Source organism: Trichoderma atroviride, chromosome 2 (genome assembly GCF_020647795.1).
Source record: "Trichoderma atroviride chromosome 2, complete sequence".
NCBI classification, from domain to species: domain Eukaryota; kingdom Fungi; phylum Ascomycota; class Sordariomycetes; order Hypocreales; family Hypocreaceae; genus Trichoderma; species Trichoderma atroviride.
In genome coordinates, this window is record NC_089401.1 from 6,218,993 (window position 1) to 6,232,537 (window position 13,545).

Below are 13,545 nucleotides of genomic sequence, written 5' to 3' on the forward strand. Positions count from 1 at the left end.
GGTGAAGGCTGTAAGTTGAAAGTTGAGTCTCTTAATGACGCTTTGGCGTATTGCTAGAAATGAAGAATAAAACAAAAGATCTTCAGGGTAGATTCAATGTCTTATAACTGGTGGACGGCGGTGTGGATAAGTAGCAGTCGTTGTTTGTCTCAGACAATCTCGTGAGCCTCTTCGTCGTGGAACCGAATCAATTTATACACAAGCCCGCTGTGTATCCGTTCGCCTCTGACTAGACCGACGTAATGCGGCGCCCACCTTTTCTTCTTTGTGCTCCCGTCCTTTCTCCCTCTCCCACTTGCCAGCAATAACCTTGTAGCAAAGATTCTGACGTCTGTCCACTCAGCGGCAGATCCGACAAGCCGCAGCGACGTCTGTCCCCGTATTTGGGCACGGGCCCCTAAGCAGCCACCCGAAGGTTTTGGCAAGTCTGTGTGATACACGGCAACAGGGCCAATTCTAATGTGATGCCAGGTATTCCATAGCGTCCGTGGCCTACTAGGTACTATACATGGCCTTTGCACGATCCCTATGAAAATAGAGCCTGATTGGCAACAGCTCCGTGAGACATTACGAGGCGGTTCGTTCGTGTCAGGGCCGTCGATCTTTGACTCGACGTCATACGCCTGGCTTGGCGGACAAAGGACGAGCCGATCGCCGGATGCCGCGCTGCGAGGATATCAGCAATCAGCAGTCGAGGGAGGGAATACGAGGGAGGAATGCTGGCGTTGCGCGATGGCCATTGGCCGGCTTTGGCGTTTCCCGTCATCCTCGGATCTACTCTGTAATCCAGCAGAGAGGCAGCATTCGCGAGTGGCAAGGATACTGCTGGAGATGCATGTCATCTCAAACACCTCATTCAATCCCACAACTGCCGTATTCAGCCTCTTAAAGAGCCCATAGCTCATCTTTCGGCGCAGCCAACGCAGACTCGTATATGCATGCAGGAACCGCATTTTAGACCCTTAATTCTCCGCCGCTGGCTGATGGGGCGGCAGAGGCATGAGGTCATTGGGCAGCGTACTTGTACATGGCGCTGCATATATGAATATCTTAATTTCATGTGGCAGGCACAGCCAATACCAGCCCAAGGAAATTTCCGAGAGAGACTACTAATTAATCTACACTTTTGTTAAACGACGGTAGCGGCAACAACGACAAATGGTAAACAAAGAGATCTTGTGTTTGCGAGCCAATCTCATCTGGCCCGAGGCGTGATGATGTCACTCAACGTGCTCCCATGTGCTTTTGCATTTGCCCGCTATTTTTAGGGTGGACTAAAACCACAGCGGGACCTTTAGCGTGGTAGCAGCCGACGGCCCATCGTGTTTGATTGTGTTGCACTAACTTTTATAAAAGAAGTTTGGAGAGGACATTCTATGCAGGACGTTGTATGTAGATTCTCTATAGATTCCAGTAGTATTTCGTCTCAAATAAATCTTACTGCATGACACATCTAGTTGTGTTCGATCACCATCTGGGCCTTGTCAATGACCATGATAGCTTGAAAAGCACTCGATGGTTCACAGATAAAACTAGCCCAGCGGAAACAAACACAGCTATACCAATGACAAAAATTTGATACTCCACTCGGAATATAGATTTGTTTGCTCACGGGTCCATTGCTGCGCCTAGAATTACCCGGCAATGCTCGCATGATTACGGCTGCTACGTTACAGCGCAAGTGCCGTCCACAGTTCCTTGCATATGATCGCCAGATTGTTCTGCAACGTAAAAGAAAAACTCGAATCTACTTTTTTTTCTTCGCTGACATCTATTATTGTACCGTTATACTTTGCAGCAATCCATGTAATATAGCTTCCCTACCGTAGCAGTCTCTAACCAATCCATACAGTCCAGAACTAGGACTCTTATCCAAGCAGTCTAGATCCAGAGTGTTGCACCCGCATTGGCCATGCTCTTTTGTGTATTCTTCCAGCTTTGCAGAGACCTCTTTTGTTGATGCATGCGCCAGAGTGCGTGACCAAAAGGCGTCTGACCCATGACCAAAACCATTTCTGGTGCTGCATTCATAGACAGAATGATACAATGCCTGGCCGGATAACCTGCTATCTTTTTATATCTTAAACATGCGACGAATTTAGTCGAATCTCGAAACGCCACGCTGATGAACAAATTTCTTTCCTCGAGAAGACGAAAAGGTGGATGAGTCGCGGCATTGGTGCTCGTTAGACTTTCTTGGTAGAGTCGACTTGAATCGAGCAACCTGACTTGGCCGCTTTCGTCTTTGCTAAGCCCTTTTTCGTTTACTGAAGAAGCTCTTCGCATGTCCAGTCCTCGTAGCTTGAATCATGTTAGACGCATGCACTGCTTTGATGATTTTGGCCTCGCTAGCATTCGACTTACTATCCATCGGGCATATATCTCCGTACAATCAAAGGAATCTTCTTCTCGCGCAATTCCTTGATCGCAATTTGTAACGGATCCGTCTCACCCTCGAGATCTACCAGCACAGGCGCATTCATGCTATAGCCACCCAATTAGCATATCCCCTCGGTGCTGCGCTGCCAATCTTTCAACACCAACCTGATCTGCAAGGCGCGCGTGCCCAGAATACGGGCCCTCTCGTATTTCGTCATGTACGGCGTTGTCGTGCGCTGGTCGTCGGGAATCTTCTTGTCTTTGACTGACTTGTCCTTGGAAGCGTTCGCAGCCGCAGATGGGTCTCCAGAGATGACAATGTGGTCTTGGTCGTTTGCGTGCTCGTTATCGTCATCCTCGCCAACTTCGGGGTCGTAGAATTCGGTCACCTCCTCGTCGTCCAACACGGGCTCGTCGCTGTGCATAAGGGGTTAGCTGCCTATCCAGAGGCTTTTCCTGTATCTTCTGCGCCATATTCTGAGTGTATGACTATACTAACCCGCCAACGCTAACATCATCGTCGCCAAAGTCAGACATCTTGAAAAGAATAGAGTGAAAAGTCGAGTGTCTTGGTAGGAGGAGGCTTGCGATTTGCTGGCGGATTTCTTTCTCAGCCTCGCAAAAAAAAGTTGTTGCAGCAGGGGAGGTTAGTTTTTCCGTAGCTTCCCCGGCTCCAGCTGCTAGAATTTTGGGCGGGTCGCTGCTAGCGCATTTCTCTGCTGGGGCTGTCGCGCAATTTGTTTATCTTATCGCCCCGTGACCCACTCAAAAGTTTCCCAATTTCTGCCATCGAGCAAGCTCGACGACATACTAGACATACCACAATTTTATAGCAATTGACAAGCGACTATGAGAAAACGAGCTGCTGCGGAAGAGGTACCGAGTACGCCTCGGCCCAAGAGGTTGAATGCCGGCGGTGCTGCAGTTTCATGTACGAACACAACTAACTCTATGAAGAAGCTCCATTGAGAAAAAATTCAATGTCACTGACGCAGTATTAGATGTCGACGACGACGGCGATGGCGACGATGATTATACTCCGGCTTCAAGTCCAGGATCAAGTGTGGAAGTCGAATCTACAGTCACAGCTGCTACGACACCGCGCACTAAGTTTCCGTCGGATTATAAGACACTGGCGTGCTCCTGGCCAGGATGTACGAAAAGCTTTAATCGTCCTGCGCGGTTGAGAGACCATATGAACTCTCACACCAACTCTCGGCCTCACAAATGCCCCTATGACGACTGCACCAAGGATTACATCGAAGACAAACACTTGAAACAGCACATCAAGGCCGTACACACCAATGACCGCAAATACGTCTGCCAGAGGGATGGCTGTGGAAAGACCTTCGTTACAGGCACAAGATTGAAACGTCATCAGTTAGTCCACGAAGGCGCCGACAGATTCCGCTGCCAGGATTGCGGTCAAAGCTTTAGAAAGAAAGAAACGCTCAACAAGCATGTGAGAAAAGAACATCAAGGCCTGCCAGCGCACCAGTGTCCGGAGCCGGGATGCGTATCTGCGTTCGATTCCAAGGGAGCACTCAATCGACATCGGGAGAGAGAACATGGGCCGCTCAAGTATTGGTGCATGGAATGTGCGCCACAGTTGCGGGAAGATGGCACGACATTCAGAGTTGGCTTCACGACGGATACACAGCTGCAGTCACATATGCGGCAAGAACACCAAAACTGCATGTTTTGCGACTACAAATCAAGCTCGTTATGGGAGCTGGAGACGCATATCGAAATCCACCACTCTGGAAAGACAGTTCAAGATCGAAAGACGGTGGCTTGCACCTATCCCGGCTGCGACAAGAAATTCACAAAGAAATCAAACTTGAACGTCCATTTCCGTGTGGCTCACGAAGGATTCCGCTTCATTTGCGGCGAAGTCGAATTCACCGGTCCCGGGCTCGAAGCGTGGACCAACGACCAAGGATGTGGCGACAAATTCAGCACAAAAGTTCGATTGGAGGACCACATTCGCTTCATCCACCTTGGCCAAGAACGGCCGAAGCTTTCCAAAACAGATAAATCAACTCCGACAGACGTCATTGACGAAATCTCCGGAGTCACCAACGTCAAGAAGCAGACCCTCAAATGCTCGCAGTGTAGCGAAGGCTTTATCCGCTACTACGACCTCAATGCTCACATCGCAGCCGTACACCCCATTAATACCGTTGACACTGCTGCCGTCGATTCAATGCCATTTACTAACCCTGCCATGTTTGACACTGAAGTAAATGCTACTGAACAGACCTGGACAGGAGGCTATCCCCAAGCAGACATTTTTGCTTCGCAGATGACGTACGGGGTTTCTCAGGACGGCTGGATCGGCGATGATGCAAATCTTATGATGCTGGCCCACGGGGGGAGCAGGCATAGGCGGCAATATCGACCCGACGCTGGATGGATTTTAGACTCGAGACAATCTGGTGTCAGATTACAAAAGGTAATGGAGATTAACATGTATATACAAATAGCTGGGTGTATTTCTATGGCGCTTAGATAAGAACAAGCCATGATATAGATAGATATTGCCAACCAGACATCACGACTGTAATGAACAATGACAAGATACAAAGAAACAAGATACTTTATTACCAACTGGTATTTTTAACTCATCTACCAAAACCGTCCCATATCCCAAGCAGTAACCAGTCAATGCAAAACAATGAATTTTGTGTCGCTCCTCATTTCCTCATTTAGCGCTGTCTGGAACAGCTATATATGGTGGCACACCATACCCCATGCCGTTCGGCCGCTGCTGTGAGAGTTGCGCTGAGAAACAGAGATGAAGACAGAAAAGAGGAAGAAAGGAGTAAGAAAAATAAGAATATCGCATAAACGTTTCCCCATTGACTCCCTGATCCATAGTCTAGTGCAGCCAAGAATAAAAACCCAATGCCTTGTGGACAAAACAAAAGAAAACGAACAGCCCGTATGATATTAACAATAGAAGAAATGTAGTCATTTCAGCCCTGTGATTGATACATGCACTCAGCTGCATCATGCAATTTATCGGAAAACACACGTGCACTCGTATTACTGCTAGTGGTCTGCGAAAAGGGCGTTGCTCAAACCCAACAGAGACATGCCAAGGAAAGCAAAGAACATGCACATGTTGCGATCATGGTTGAGGCTAAGGCTCTCCACAAAGAGCTGCAGGCCAACACTAACCATGATGCCAGAAGTCAAGGCGAAAAGGCATCCATACACCACAGCATTCGGCGTCATGTGTGTCTTCTTGGCAAGTTTGAACCACAGGGCCGCAATGCCCGCTCCGAGGGGCTGGGACAGGCCACCCAACAAAGCCGACCAGACCATGGCTTTCAAGCGGGAGTTGAGAGCCATGTAGAGAGGCAAGGCCATGGCAAAGCCTTCAGAGATGTTGTGGACGAATAGAGCCATGAAGACGTTGAATCCCAAGGTAGGGTTGGCATGGTTTGTTGCGTAAGTGATGAAGCCTTCAGGGAACTTATGCAGAGCAATGGCAATGGATGTTTGCAGTCCTATAGAGAGGAAGGCATTGGCAGGAACGTGGTGATGGTGTTGGGCTTCCATGTCGCCTTCATCCATCTGGTCGCAGGGAAAGCCATTCTCATCGATCTCCTCATCCGTCAGGGTCAAGGAGTCGCGAGAGACCACACGGCTGGGACTGATAGGTGCGTCGCTGGTATCTGTATGGGTGTGATCGTGGTCGTGATCGTGAGTAGCATGAAAGGAGTGGTGAGGTTGGAAATGCCCAGTAGCTGTGCGGAGAGCCGGCAGCGGGCGTGCATTACTAGCCGCACGACTGCTTAGATGTTTGAAGCATTCTTGGCCACAGGGATCAGTGTATCCGTAACAAGGTCCAGATTCATCACAGTTGGCTTTTGTGTCCTTGACAAAGGACATGACCCGCTTCTGGACCTCCAAAATGGAGGGCCGTCTGCTCGCGGTTGTAGAACCACCAGTGGTAGTGGTCCGGCTGCGGGTCAGCATCAAGGAACTGCTGGGCCGCTGGATCATTTCGTCTCTCGCAGAAGCTTGACGAGTCAGTGTCGTATGAGCATTCTGGCTCTCTGAGCTGAGTAGAGGAGTAGATTCGCTGGTGAGGTGCTGATCATCACTACTTGTCTCGGCAATATCAGAAATTTTATTGTCAGGGGCTCGAGACAGCATGCGACGACCGCGATTAGATCGCGAGCGAGCTCGATCCGAGTGTGCGTGGTGAGAATGACCATCGTGAGAGGCAGTATCGTCGTGGCTATGGTCGCAGTCGACGACGTGGGAAGGCATGAATTGGTGGACGAGTCGCGAGACAACTTGGATACCAACGAAGCCTATGGCAAAGAAGCCCATCATGACAAGACCAGCAGCCTGGTCGGTCCAACCCTCTTGCTTAAAGTATTCCTTGGACTCGGGGAGCATGCTGAACAACGAGGAGAAGAGCTAGAAGTCGAGAGGACAGGGGCACCGGTCAGTTGGCTGTAGCGCATAGTTGGAGAGGAAGTAGATGAGAGTAATGAGGACTTACCATGACGCCGAAGCTCAAGCTCAGCGAGCACGCAAGGAAGATGTTGCTGTCCTGGATACGGAAGTGTGACTTGCCCGGGATGAGGCGCACCAAAGCATCAACGCAGATGATGGACGCGCCAAAGACGCAGGCTTCAGGGTCATCCAAGTCAGTAAATTGCTAGACAGAGGCATCAATGAACGATTATAACATACCTACGCCGCTCACGCAGCTTAGAATCCATCCGCGGGTGTCATTGTCGACACCCCTCGCCTCCAACCCCATGGCGAGTCTTTGTGTTGTTCTCTCTCCGCGGTAGTGTCAAAGTCGAGTCGAGTCGAGGTCGGCTGTGGCGGCAACGGTGCTGTAGGTCGGCTGCGGGCAGATCTGTGGAGTCCTGGCGGATATCGAGAATTGCGGGTGTAGGATCGCTGTCGTCTTTTGCAGTTGCAAAGTCTGCGCTCTTCTGTGGCTGGCCGTTTAGGTGAAGTCTGGTGTGGTGTGAGCAGTTGTTGTTAAAGTCAGAGCTGGCGCGGTTTCTGCTTTCGGGGGCGCTGACGTAGGAGGGGCCTTCTGAATTCTGGTGGCGATGGCACCCTGCAGACAGCTGGAGGCGCTAGGCGATTATATACCAGTGTCAGTGGCCTGTAAATGACTTGACAGAGGACGCCAGATGTTCAGCAACAATGCTCTCTGTACGTGTATCTTCAACAGCAATGATAATTTCGTCTGGAATCCCCAATGTTCATCGGCTCTGCTCACCTGAATATCCTGCTCCCTGCTGTTGAACCGCTTCCTTGGCCGGCATTGCCTTGTTCTCCGGACCCTTGTGACATGATGACAAACCCAGGCCTCGCTGGCCATCCAGGTTCTCCCGCGACTCTCCGGCGGCTGTACACACAGCGTGTCACATTGCTCGATGGCATCTCAGCTCTCTGCTCATCAAGGTTCTCAGCCCCCCCTCTTGCATGCGCACGGTTCAGATAAAGAGGTGCGTGCACCCTATTGTGTCTCGTGTAGTTTCTTTTAGAAAAGAGGGAAACGAAGGGGCCTGCAAAGTGTTTCTGCAGCGGCCCATGCTCGTGGAACAAAACAATGCTTGTACGACTTACAAAGCTGGGACACAGGAGACGACAGGACGCCGAACCAACACTGCTGAATATATCGCCGTGCGCAGGATTCAAAGACCCTCTAACAAGCTGGTTCTATCCCTAGTATTCCTAGTAAGGCCTAGGATACAGTAGGAAAAGGGCACTTCTTGGATATTTTGAGCGCATGATCATCAGTTGCATGCCGCGCACAGCCGACTTCACGCATGTGGTTTAAGGCTCACCCCACCGCAGTGCTAAATCCTGCCGCAATCCCTGTGCGACGAATCACAGCATCGTGTTTTGTAACGACACGCAAGGCTCTGGGCCAGTCAGATGCGAAGAAACTTATACGTGTATAATGGCTTATCATTTCCCTGATCAATTCATCTGCTAATAGACCTTAAAATAAAATATGAAAGTAAGTTACCTAGACTGAGGTTTGCAGCAAGCGCATGAATATCCAATGCAATACCATCTCTAAACAATAGCTTAAAATCCCCCCCAAAAAAGACAACATTTCATGTCTTTTTGCTCACATCGACAAAGTTTGTCAATCTCAATCCAGGTATGCTGTCAGAATGCGCCCAAAATTGGTATCGAACTTCCCCCGTAATATTGTCTCTACGGCGCTCTGGTCCACCCTGCCAGTACCAACCATAGGCCCTTTTTGCCCTTTTTGCCTTTTTTTCATGTTGTACATGTATTTTATAATCCGTCCAAGTTTTAAGAAGACCTCGTTCAATCGCCACAACGCCATAGCCCGCAAAGGGCGGCGCTGGTCTGGGCTTATAAAGTTTCATTGCTTTCATAGCATTCACCAGTGGTTTTTTTTGGTAGCCCTTGCCAAAACCCTGTATCGCCTTGTGAAGTCCGGTGACGATTTTAGAAACACAACGTTTCCTTTCATCTTCAAGAGCGTCTAGCGACAGAAATACTCAACCTACTAGTCGCGACATCTTCGTGCATGAAAGGTACAACTCACCAATGATATTTTGAGGAAATGGTAACCCGAGAGAATGAATTGGTCCTCTGCTTTCGCGTATTATAATCTGCGTGCATCGGTTGAAATCGACACCGCTCGAAAAGTAATGGGACACGAAAAGCCTAAGTAAAAGCGTTCTTCCATAGCCACAGAAAGTAAGTTCTTTAGCATTCAAGTTTTGCACCCATGTCGTTGCGTAAGTATCGACTACCTTACGGCATTGGTAATAATCGACAATAACAGCGATTTTGGCCACCATTTCAGAGTCGATTACTTGGGGTATTTCCGATGTTTGGCAATGAATGATCTTCATGACCATGAGTAACGCAGCCTCGTCCCAATCTTCCGCAGTTACGGAGTAAGCAAAGTCGCGGCTTGAGCTTGCTTCTTTCCAGTTGTTGGCCATCAGGCCTTGAAAGTATCCCGATGTACGCGTCAGATGCTTTGAAGAGAGTTGGAACTGGATTTCTGGAGGGCTACCAGGAGGCGACTGCTTGTCTTGTGCGAGTAGGCTCAATTCTCGCTCATTTCGTCTTAATTTCTCTGGGCGATATTTTGTCAGAGCATTGGACCAAACGGTTGCATCTCCACCAAACGGAGCGTTTGGATTGCGAAGGGTGAGTAGTGTATCTCCGTTTGGATCTACTTTGTGACTGATTGGTTTCATGGCGATACAAGTGCGAGGTGCAAGGAGAAGAATAGCAACGTATCTTGAAAACAGCAAGGGAAACTATTTATCAGGGGAAAAGCCATGATTACGTGAATTGTGATTGAAGGGAAATTCACGTGCGGTACTGCTCTGTATCAACGAGACCACTTCTACTATGTGAGCGCATTCACAAGATTATGTTCGTGTTATTACGAGTTTCAAATTTACTTTAGAGCAAGAGATTGACGTTAAAGTCTGGGTGGGATGAATGAGACGTCTGGTGTAAGTGCTTCGGCCACAAACACTCCAGTCACTCGATAACTAGTACCTAGTAGAGGCCAAAAAAAAAAGGATAAAATTCTTGGTATAACTTATATATCAACCATTTCGCGACTTACAAATTGTTTACATCGTTGAGGTAAGCCTGACTTTCGAAATAGGAGTATACGTAACCCTTATTCAACGTGGTTGAACCCCCGACGCTCATTTCGCGACAGTGCCTCAATCACCTGAAATAGCATCGGCCTGCAGGAACAGCTACCGTAGCGCAGGGCCTGGGACCCATTGCGGACAGCTGCAAGTCGTGCATGAGATCCCTGACATTGCCTCTAGCGCATTCAAGCGCTGCAAGTAGTTGTACGATATTAAGATGAAGCAAATTGTACATCTCCAATAAGATTGAGATAATAGCGTACGTGTGTAGTTCACATTCTATTTGAATAGATCAAGAGAACCAGCCATGTATCAAGTACGAAACAAGCAACTCCTCAACTTGTCAACTCGTTCTGCTATTAATCCAGCCACTACCGGTTGTGGCAGTTTCCATGTGGACCCCTGCCATCATTGACGCATCTTGGATTAATTGCCCCCTCCGCTAAAGATTAGGGAGTCTCCCCACTTATCCCAACAAAATCCGCTGTAATCAGCCACCGTAGACGTCATGCGCCGACCGCCTCGATACGTATCTGGAGGCGCAAAGGACCACGCTTGACAGCACTTTAATCTTACGACTTCTTGTCTAGGTCACACGAAGCGCACTCTACAAGTGGCCGGCGAGCCGTCTTTGGCTATTTCTACGCCTTCTTGGAAATGCATGAGTTCCCAGACGACGTGAACATACATCTGCATCACCTTGTCAGTCGGCGCAATGGCGCAGCCTCTTCCTGAACTCGCTCCCTACGACGACTCCTACGGGTTTCCTCGCGATGCCTTCGATCCATCCGCGCTACCCAACATCGATACCGATTATCTCGACCCAGAAGATCTGGCCGCCTTCGAGAGGGCACTACAAGCGCCCGACCCTCTGCAAAGCCCAACCGACGACACCTCCAGCTTGAAGTCGCCCAGAAGCGTCAGCTCCGTCAACCTAACTAAGAGGGATTCGGTGGCCGGCAGTGTCCTAGAAGATGATGTCGCAGCTGTCGCAGCAGCGGCCGGAGCTGCTGGAGGCGATCTGCCTGTACCACCGACTCCGACCATGGGCACGTTCGTCACGGCGCAAAACGACTGGGCTCCAATAAACCCTGGTCTCTATCGAAGCAAACGAGGGACAAAGAAGAGGAGGAAAGGCGCTGCGGCGGTAGAGGGACTCTTGGGCACCAGGACAAAAGATGAGACCCGAGAGGGATACCTGTACTTGCTATCAAAGTGGCCGCTTCTTTTCTTCGTGTTCTCCTGGCTTATTGGACTGAGCGTTGCGTACCTTTCCACGAGGTGGTACATCTGGTTCTACGAACATTTCTTTACATGGCGAGGTCGCCGTGAAATATTGCGCAAAAATATGCGCAGAACATCCAGCTATGAGGGCTGGGTCAAGGCAGCCAAAGAGCTTGATGAATTTCTGGGCCGAAAGAACTGGAGAGAGGTCGACGATTTCGCCTACTATGATTCGAAGACAGTGAAGCGAGTATGGGGACAGATACGCAAGACGAGGATCAAGGCAGAAGCACTTGAGCGAAGCGGCAATCGACAAGAATTGAGAAAATCTGTTGATGATTTGAGGGCGCTATTGGAGGCTTGCGTCAAGAATAACTTTGTTGGCGTGGAAAATCCGAGACTTTACAGCCAAACATACTATGGAACCAAGAATCTGGTCCAAAATTTCGTTGACGATGGTGAGCTCTACTTGCTGTTTCCATGAAATGATTCCTGATGAGAGGCTAACTTTTTTTCAGTCGAGAAGAGCCTCCGATTCTTGCTCAATACGGATCAGCTCGAAGCAGACGAGAAACGAATACTGTTCAAGCACATGCACGCCAACTATGGACGAACAGCACTCTGCTTGTCTGGAGGAGCTACTTTCGCATACTATCATGTTGGAGTAGTAAAAGCGATGCTTGATGCAGACCTACTCCCAGACGTCATCACTGGAACCAGCGGCGGTGCTCTTATAGCAGGCCTTGTTGCCACCCACACCAATGATGAGCTGAAGCAGCTTCTGGTGCCAGCGCTGGCGCACCGAATTACGGCCTGCGGCGAATCGATAACTACGTGGTTTTCCCGATGGTGGAGGACTGGAGCTCGCTTTGACTCGGTTGACTGGGCCGAGCGATGCTCGTGGTTTACAAGGGGCTCTATGACATTTAAGGAGGCGTACGAGCGCACTGGTCGCATTCTCAACGTCAGTTGCGTGCCGGCCGACCCTCACTCTCCAACTATCCTCTGCAATTACTTGACCAGCCCCGACTGCGTTATTTGGTCTGCCGTACTAGCATCTGCAGCAGTCCCCGGTATTCTCAATCCTGTTGTCCTCATGATGAAGATGCGTGATGGGACGCTGGCGCCGTATTCATTCGGCCACAAGTGGAAAGACGGCAGCTTAAGAACGGATATCCCTATCAAAGCGCTGAACACGCACTTCAACGTCAACTTTACCGTTGTGAGCCAAGTCAACCCACATATTAACCTCTTTTTCTTTTCTTCACGAGGGGCCGTTGGTCACCCCGTCACTCATCGCAAGGGCCGTGGCTGGCGTGGCGGATATCTCATGTCGGCAATTGAGCATTACCTCAAACTCGACATGAATAAGTGGCTCAAATTTATCAGACACGCAGAGCTGCTACCACGCCCTCTGGGACAAGACTGGAGCCAGCTCTGGCTGCAGGAATTTGGTGGAACAATCACCATCTGGCCCAAGTCTATCCCTTCAGACTACTGGCACCTTTTAACAGATCCCGATGCAGAGCGTCTAGCTCGAATGATACACGAGGGACAGCAGAGCACGTTCCCCAAGCTCAAGTTCATATCGAACCGACTCAAGATAGAGAGACTGATAGACCAGGCAAGAAGAGAAACAAGACCATGGGCGAGGAGGGGAAGCATGCAGTCGATTTATAGCGATGATGACCTGAGAAGCATTCTGCTGGGAGAAATGGCGATGGTGTCTTCGGCGACAGCGACAGAGGACGATTCCGATCTGGATGGCGAGTTTACCAACAATGTTGAACTTACGCCACTGCAGCAAGACGGCGATGAGAAGGATGATGTCAGCAACTAAGATTTTAGAAGGCGGGCTTACGCATAACTGTAACATAAGTAGAACATATCACGCGAGTAGCAATTCGTGTCAGCGATGGAGACAAATTTGTATGGAGTTTCTTGATTTATAACCAGAGTATTGTTTGGGAGTGTTGTGAAGTTGGACCACGGACACGTTTGACCAAGATGGTGTCGCAAAATGATAATCACATGTGAATATCTTGAAAATGCATTAGTGCCACCAAGGCAATAGGTACTAGCACCATCATAGAAGGGCATGGAATTTGTTGCAACGTATACTACATCTACGCGTTTCCACGGTGCTTCTACGAGATGCCATTTCTAGCGTCTTACAATAGCAATTGACATGCCTATTCGGACAATAACCCCAGACAAATTTGGGCACCTCTTCAAGGCTGCGGCAGCTGTTCGGTACCTCACTAAAGCGCAGATTAGCCCACACTAG

The 13,545-nt window shown here is 49.5% G+C and overlaps 5 protein-coding genes across 5 annotated transcripts; 2 read left to right on the forward strand and 3 right to left on the reverse strand.

The window, feature by feature from the left end:
- Positions 1–164: 164 nt before the first annotated feature.
- Positions 165–3,007, reverse strand: TrAtP1_004908 (uncharacterized protein). The gene is made up of 4 exons (XM_066112500.1): positions 2,879–3,007; positions 2,545–2,796; positions 2,365–2,484; positions 165–2,301 (listed from the first exon to the last, which is right to left on the reverse strand). Exons 1-4 carry the CDS (start codon positions 2,914–2,916, stop codon positions 2,265–2,267), a joined length of 447 nt encoding a protein of 148 aa, XP_065968585.1. The 5' UTR covers positions 2,917–3,007; the 3' UTR covers positions 165–2,264.
- A 181-nt stretch (positions 3,008–3,188) lies between these two features.
- TrAtP1_004909 (uncharacterized protein) lies at positions 3,189–4,973 on the forward strand. The gene is made up of 2 exons (XM_014083495.2): positions 3,189–3,310; positions 3,381–4,973. The coding sequence occupies exons 1-2, from the start codon at positions 3,229–3,231 to the stop codon at positions 4,892–4,894; spliced, it is 1,596 nt and encodes a 531-aa protein (XP_013938970.2). The 5' UTR covers positions 3,189–3,228; the 3' UTR covers positions 4,895–4,973.
- Positions 4,974–5,433: 460 nt separating this feature from the next.
- TrAtP1_004910 (uncharacterized protein) lies at positions 5,434–7,165 on the reverse strand (the record flags this gene model as incomplete). The annotated part of the gene is made up of 3 exons (XM_066112501.1): positions 5,434–6,816; positions 6,902–7,032; positions 7,096–7,165. 3 exons carry the CDS (start codon positions 7,163–7,165, stop codon positions 5,434–5,436), a joined length of 1,584 nt encoding a protein of 527 aa, XP_065968586.1.
- A 195-nt stretch (positions 7,166–7,360) lies between these two features.
- Positions 7,361–7,716, reverse strand: TrAtP1_004911 (uncharacterized protein; the record flags this gene model as incomplete). Its single annotated transcript, XM_066112502.1, has 2 exons — positions 7,361–7,496; positions 7,643–7,716. 2 exons carry the CDS (start codon positions 7,714–7,716, stop codon positions 7,361–7,363), a joined length of 210 nt encoding a protein of 69 aa, XP_065968587.1.
- Positions 7,717–10,517: 2,801 nt separating this feature from the next.
- Positions 10,518–13,396, forward strand: TrAtP1_004912 (uncharacterized protein). Its single transcript, XM_014083371.2, has 2 exons — positions 10,518–11,716; positions 11,777–13,396. Exons 1-2 carry the CDS (start codon positions 10,750–10,752, stop codon positions 13,096–13,098), a joined length of 2,289 nt encoding a protein of 762 aa, XP_013938846.1. The 5' UTR covers positions 10,518–10,749; the 3' UTR covers positions 13,099–13,396.
- The last annotated feature ends 149 nt before the right edge of the window (positions 13,397–13,545 follow it).

Bases quoted from the DNA above. Each gene is read 5' to 3' on its own strand.
- TrAtP1_004909 (XM_014083495.2), top strand. From the start codon at position 3,229: ATGAGAAAACGAGCTGCTGCGGAAGAGGTACCGAGTACGCCTCGGCCC. The intron at 3,311-3,380 runs GTACGAACACAA...ACGCAGTATTAG, and splicing joins CGGCGGTGCTGCAGTTTCAT to ATGTCGACGACGACGGCGAT.
- TrAtP1_004908 (XM_066112500.1), bottom strand. From the start codon at position 2,916: ATGTCTGACTTTGGCGACGATGATGTTAGCGTTGGCGG. The intron at 2,485-2,544 runs GTTGGTGTTGAA...GGGTGGCTATAG, and splicing joins ACGCGCGCCTTGCAGATCAG to CATGAATGCGCCTGTGCTGG. The intron at 2,302-2,364 runs GTAAGTCGAATG...ACATGATTCAAG, and splicing joins AGATATATGCCCGATGGATA to CTACGAGGACTGGACATGCG.
- TrAtP1_004912 (XM_014083371.2), top strand. From the start codon at position 10,750: ATGGCGCAGCCTCTTCCTGAACTCGCTCCCTACGACGACTCCTACGGG. The intron at 11,717-11,776 runs GTGAGCTCTACT...ACTTTTTTTCAG, and splicing joins CCAAAATTTCGTTGACGATG to TCGAGAAGAGCCTCCGATTC.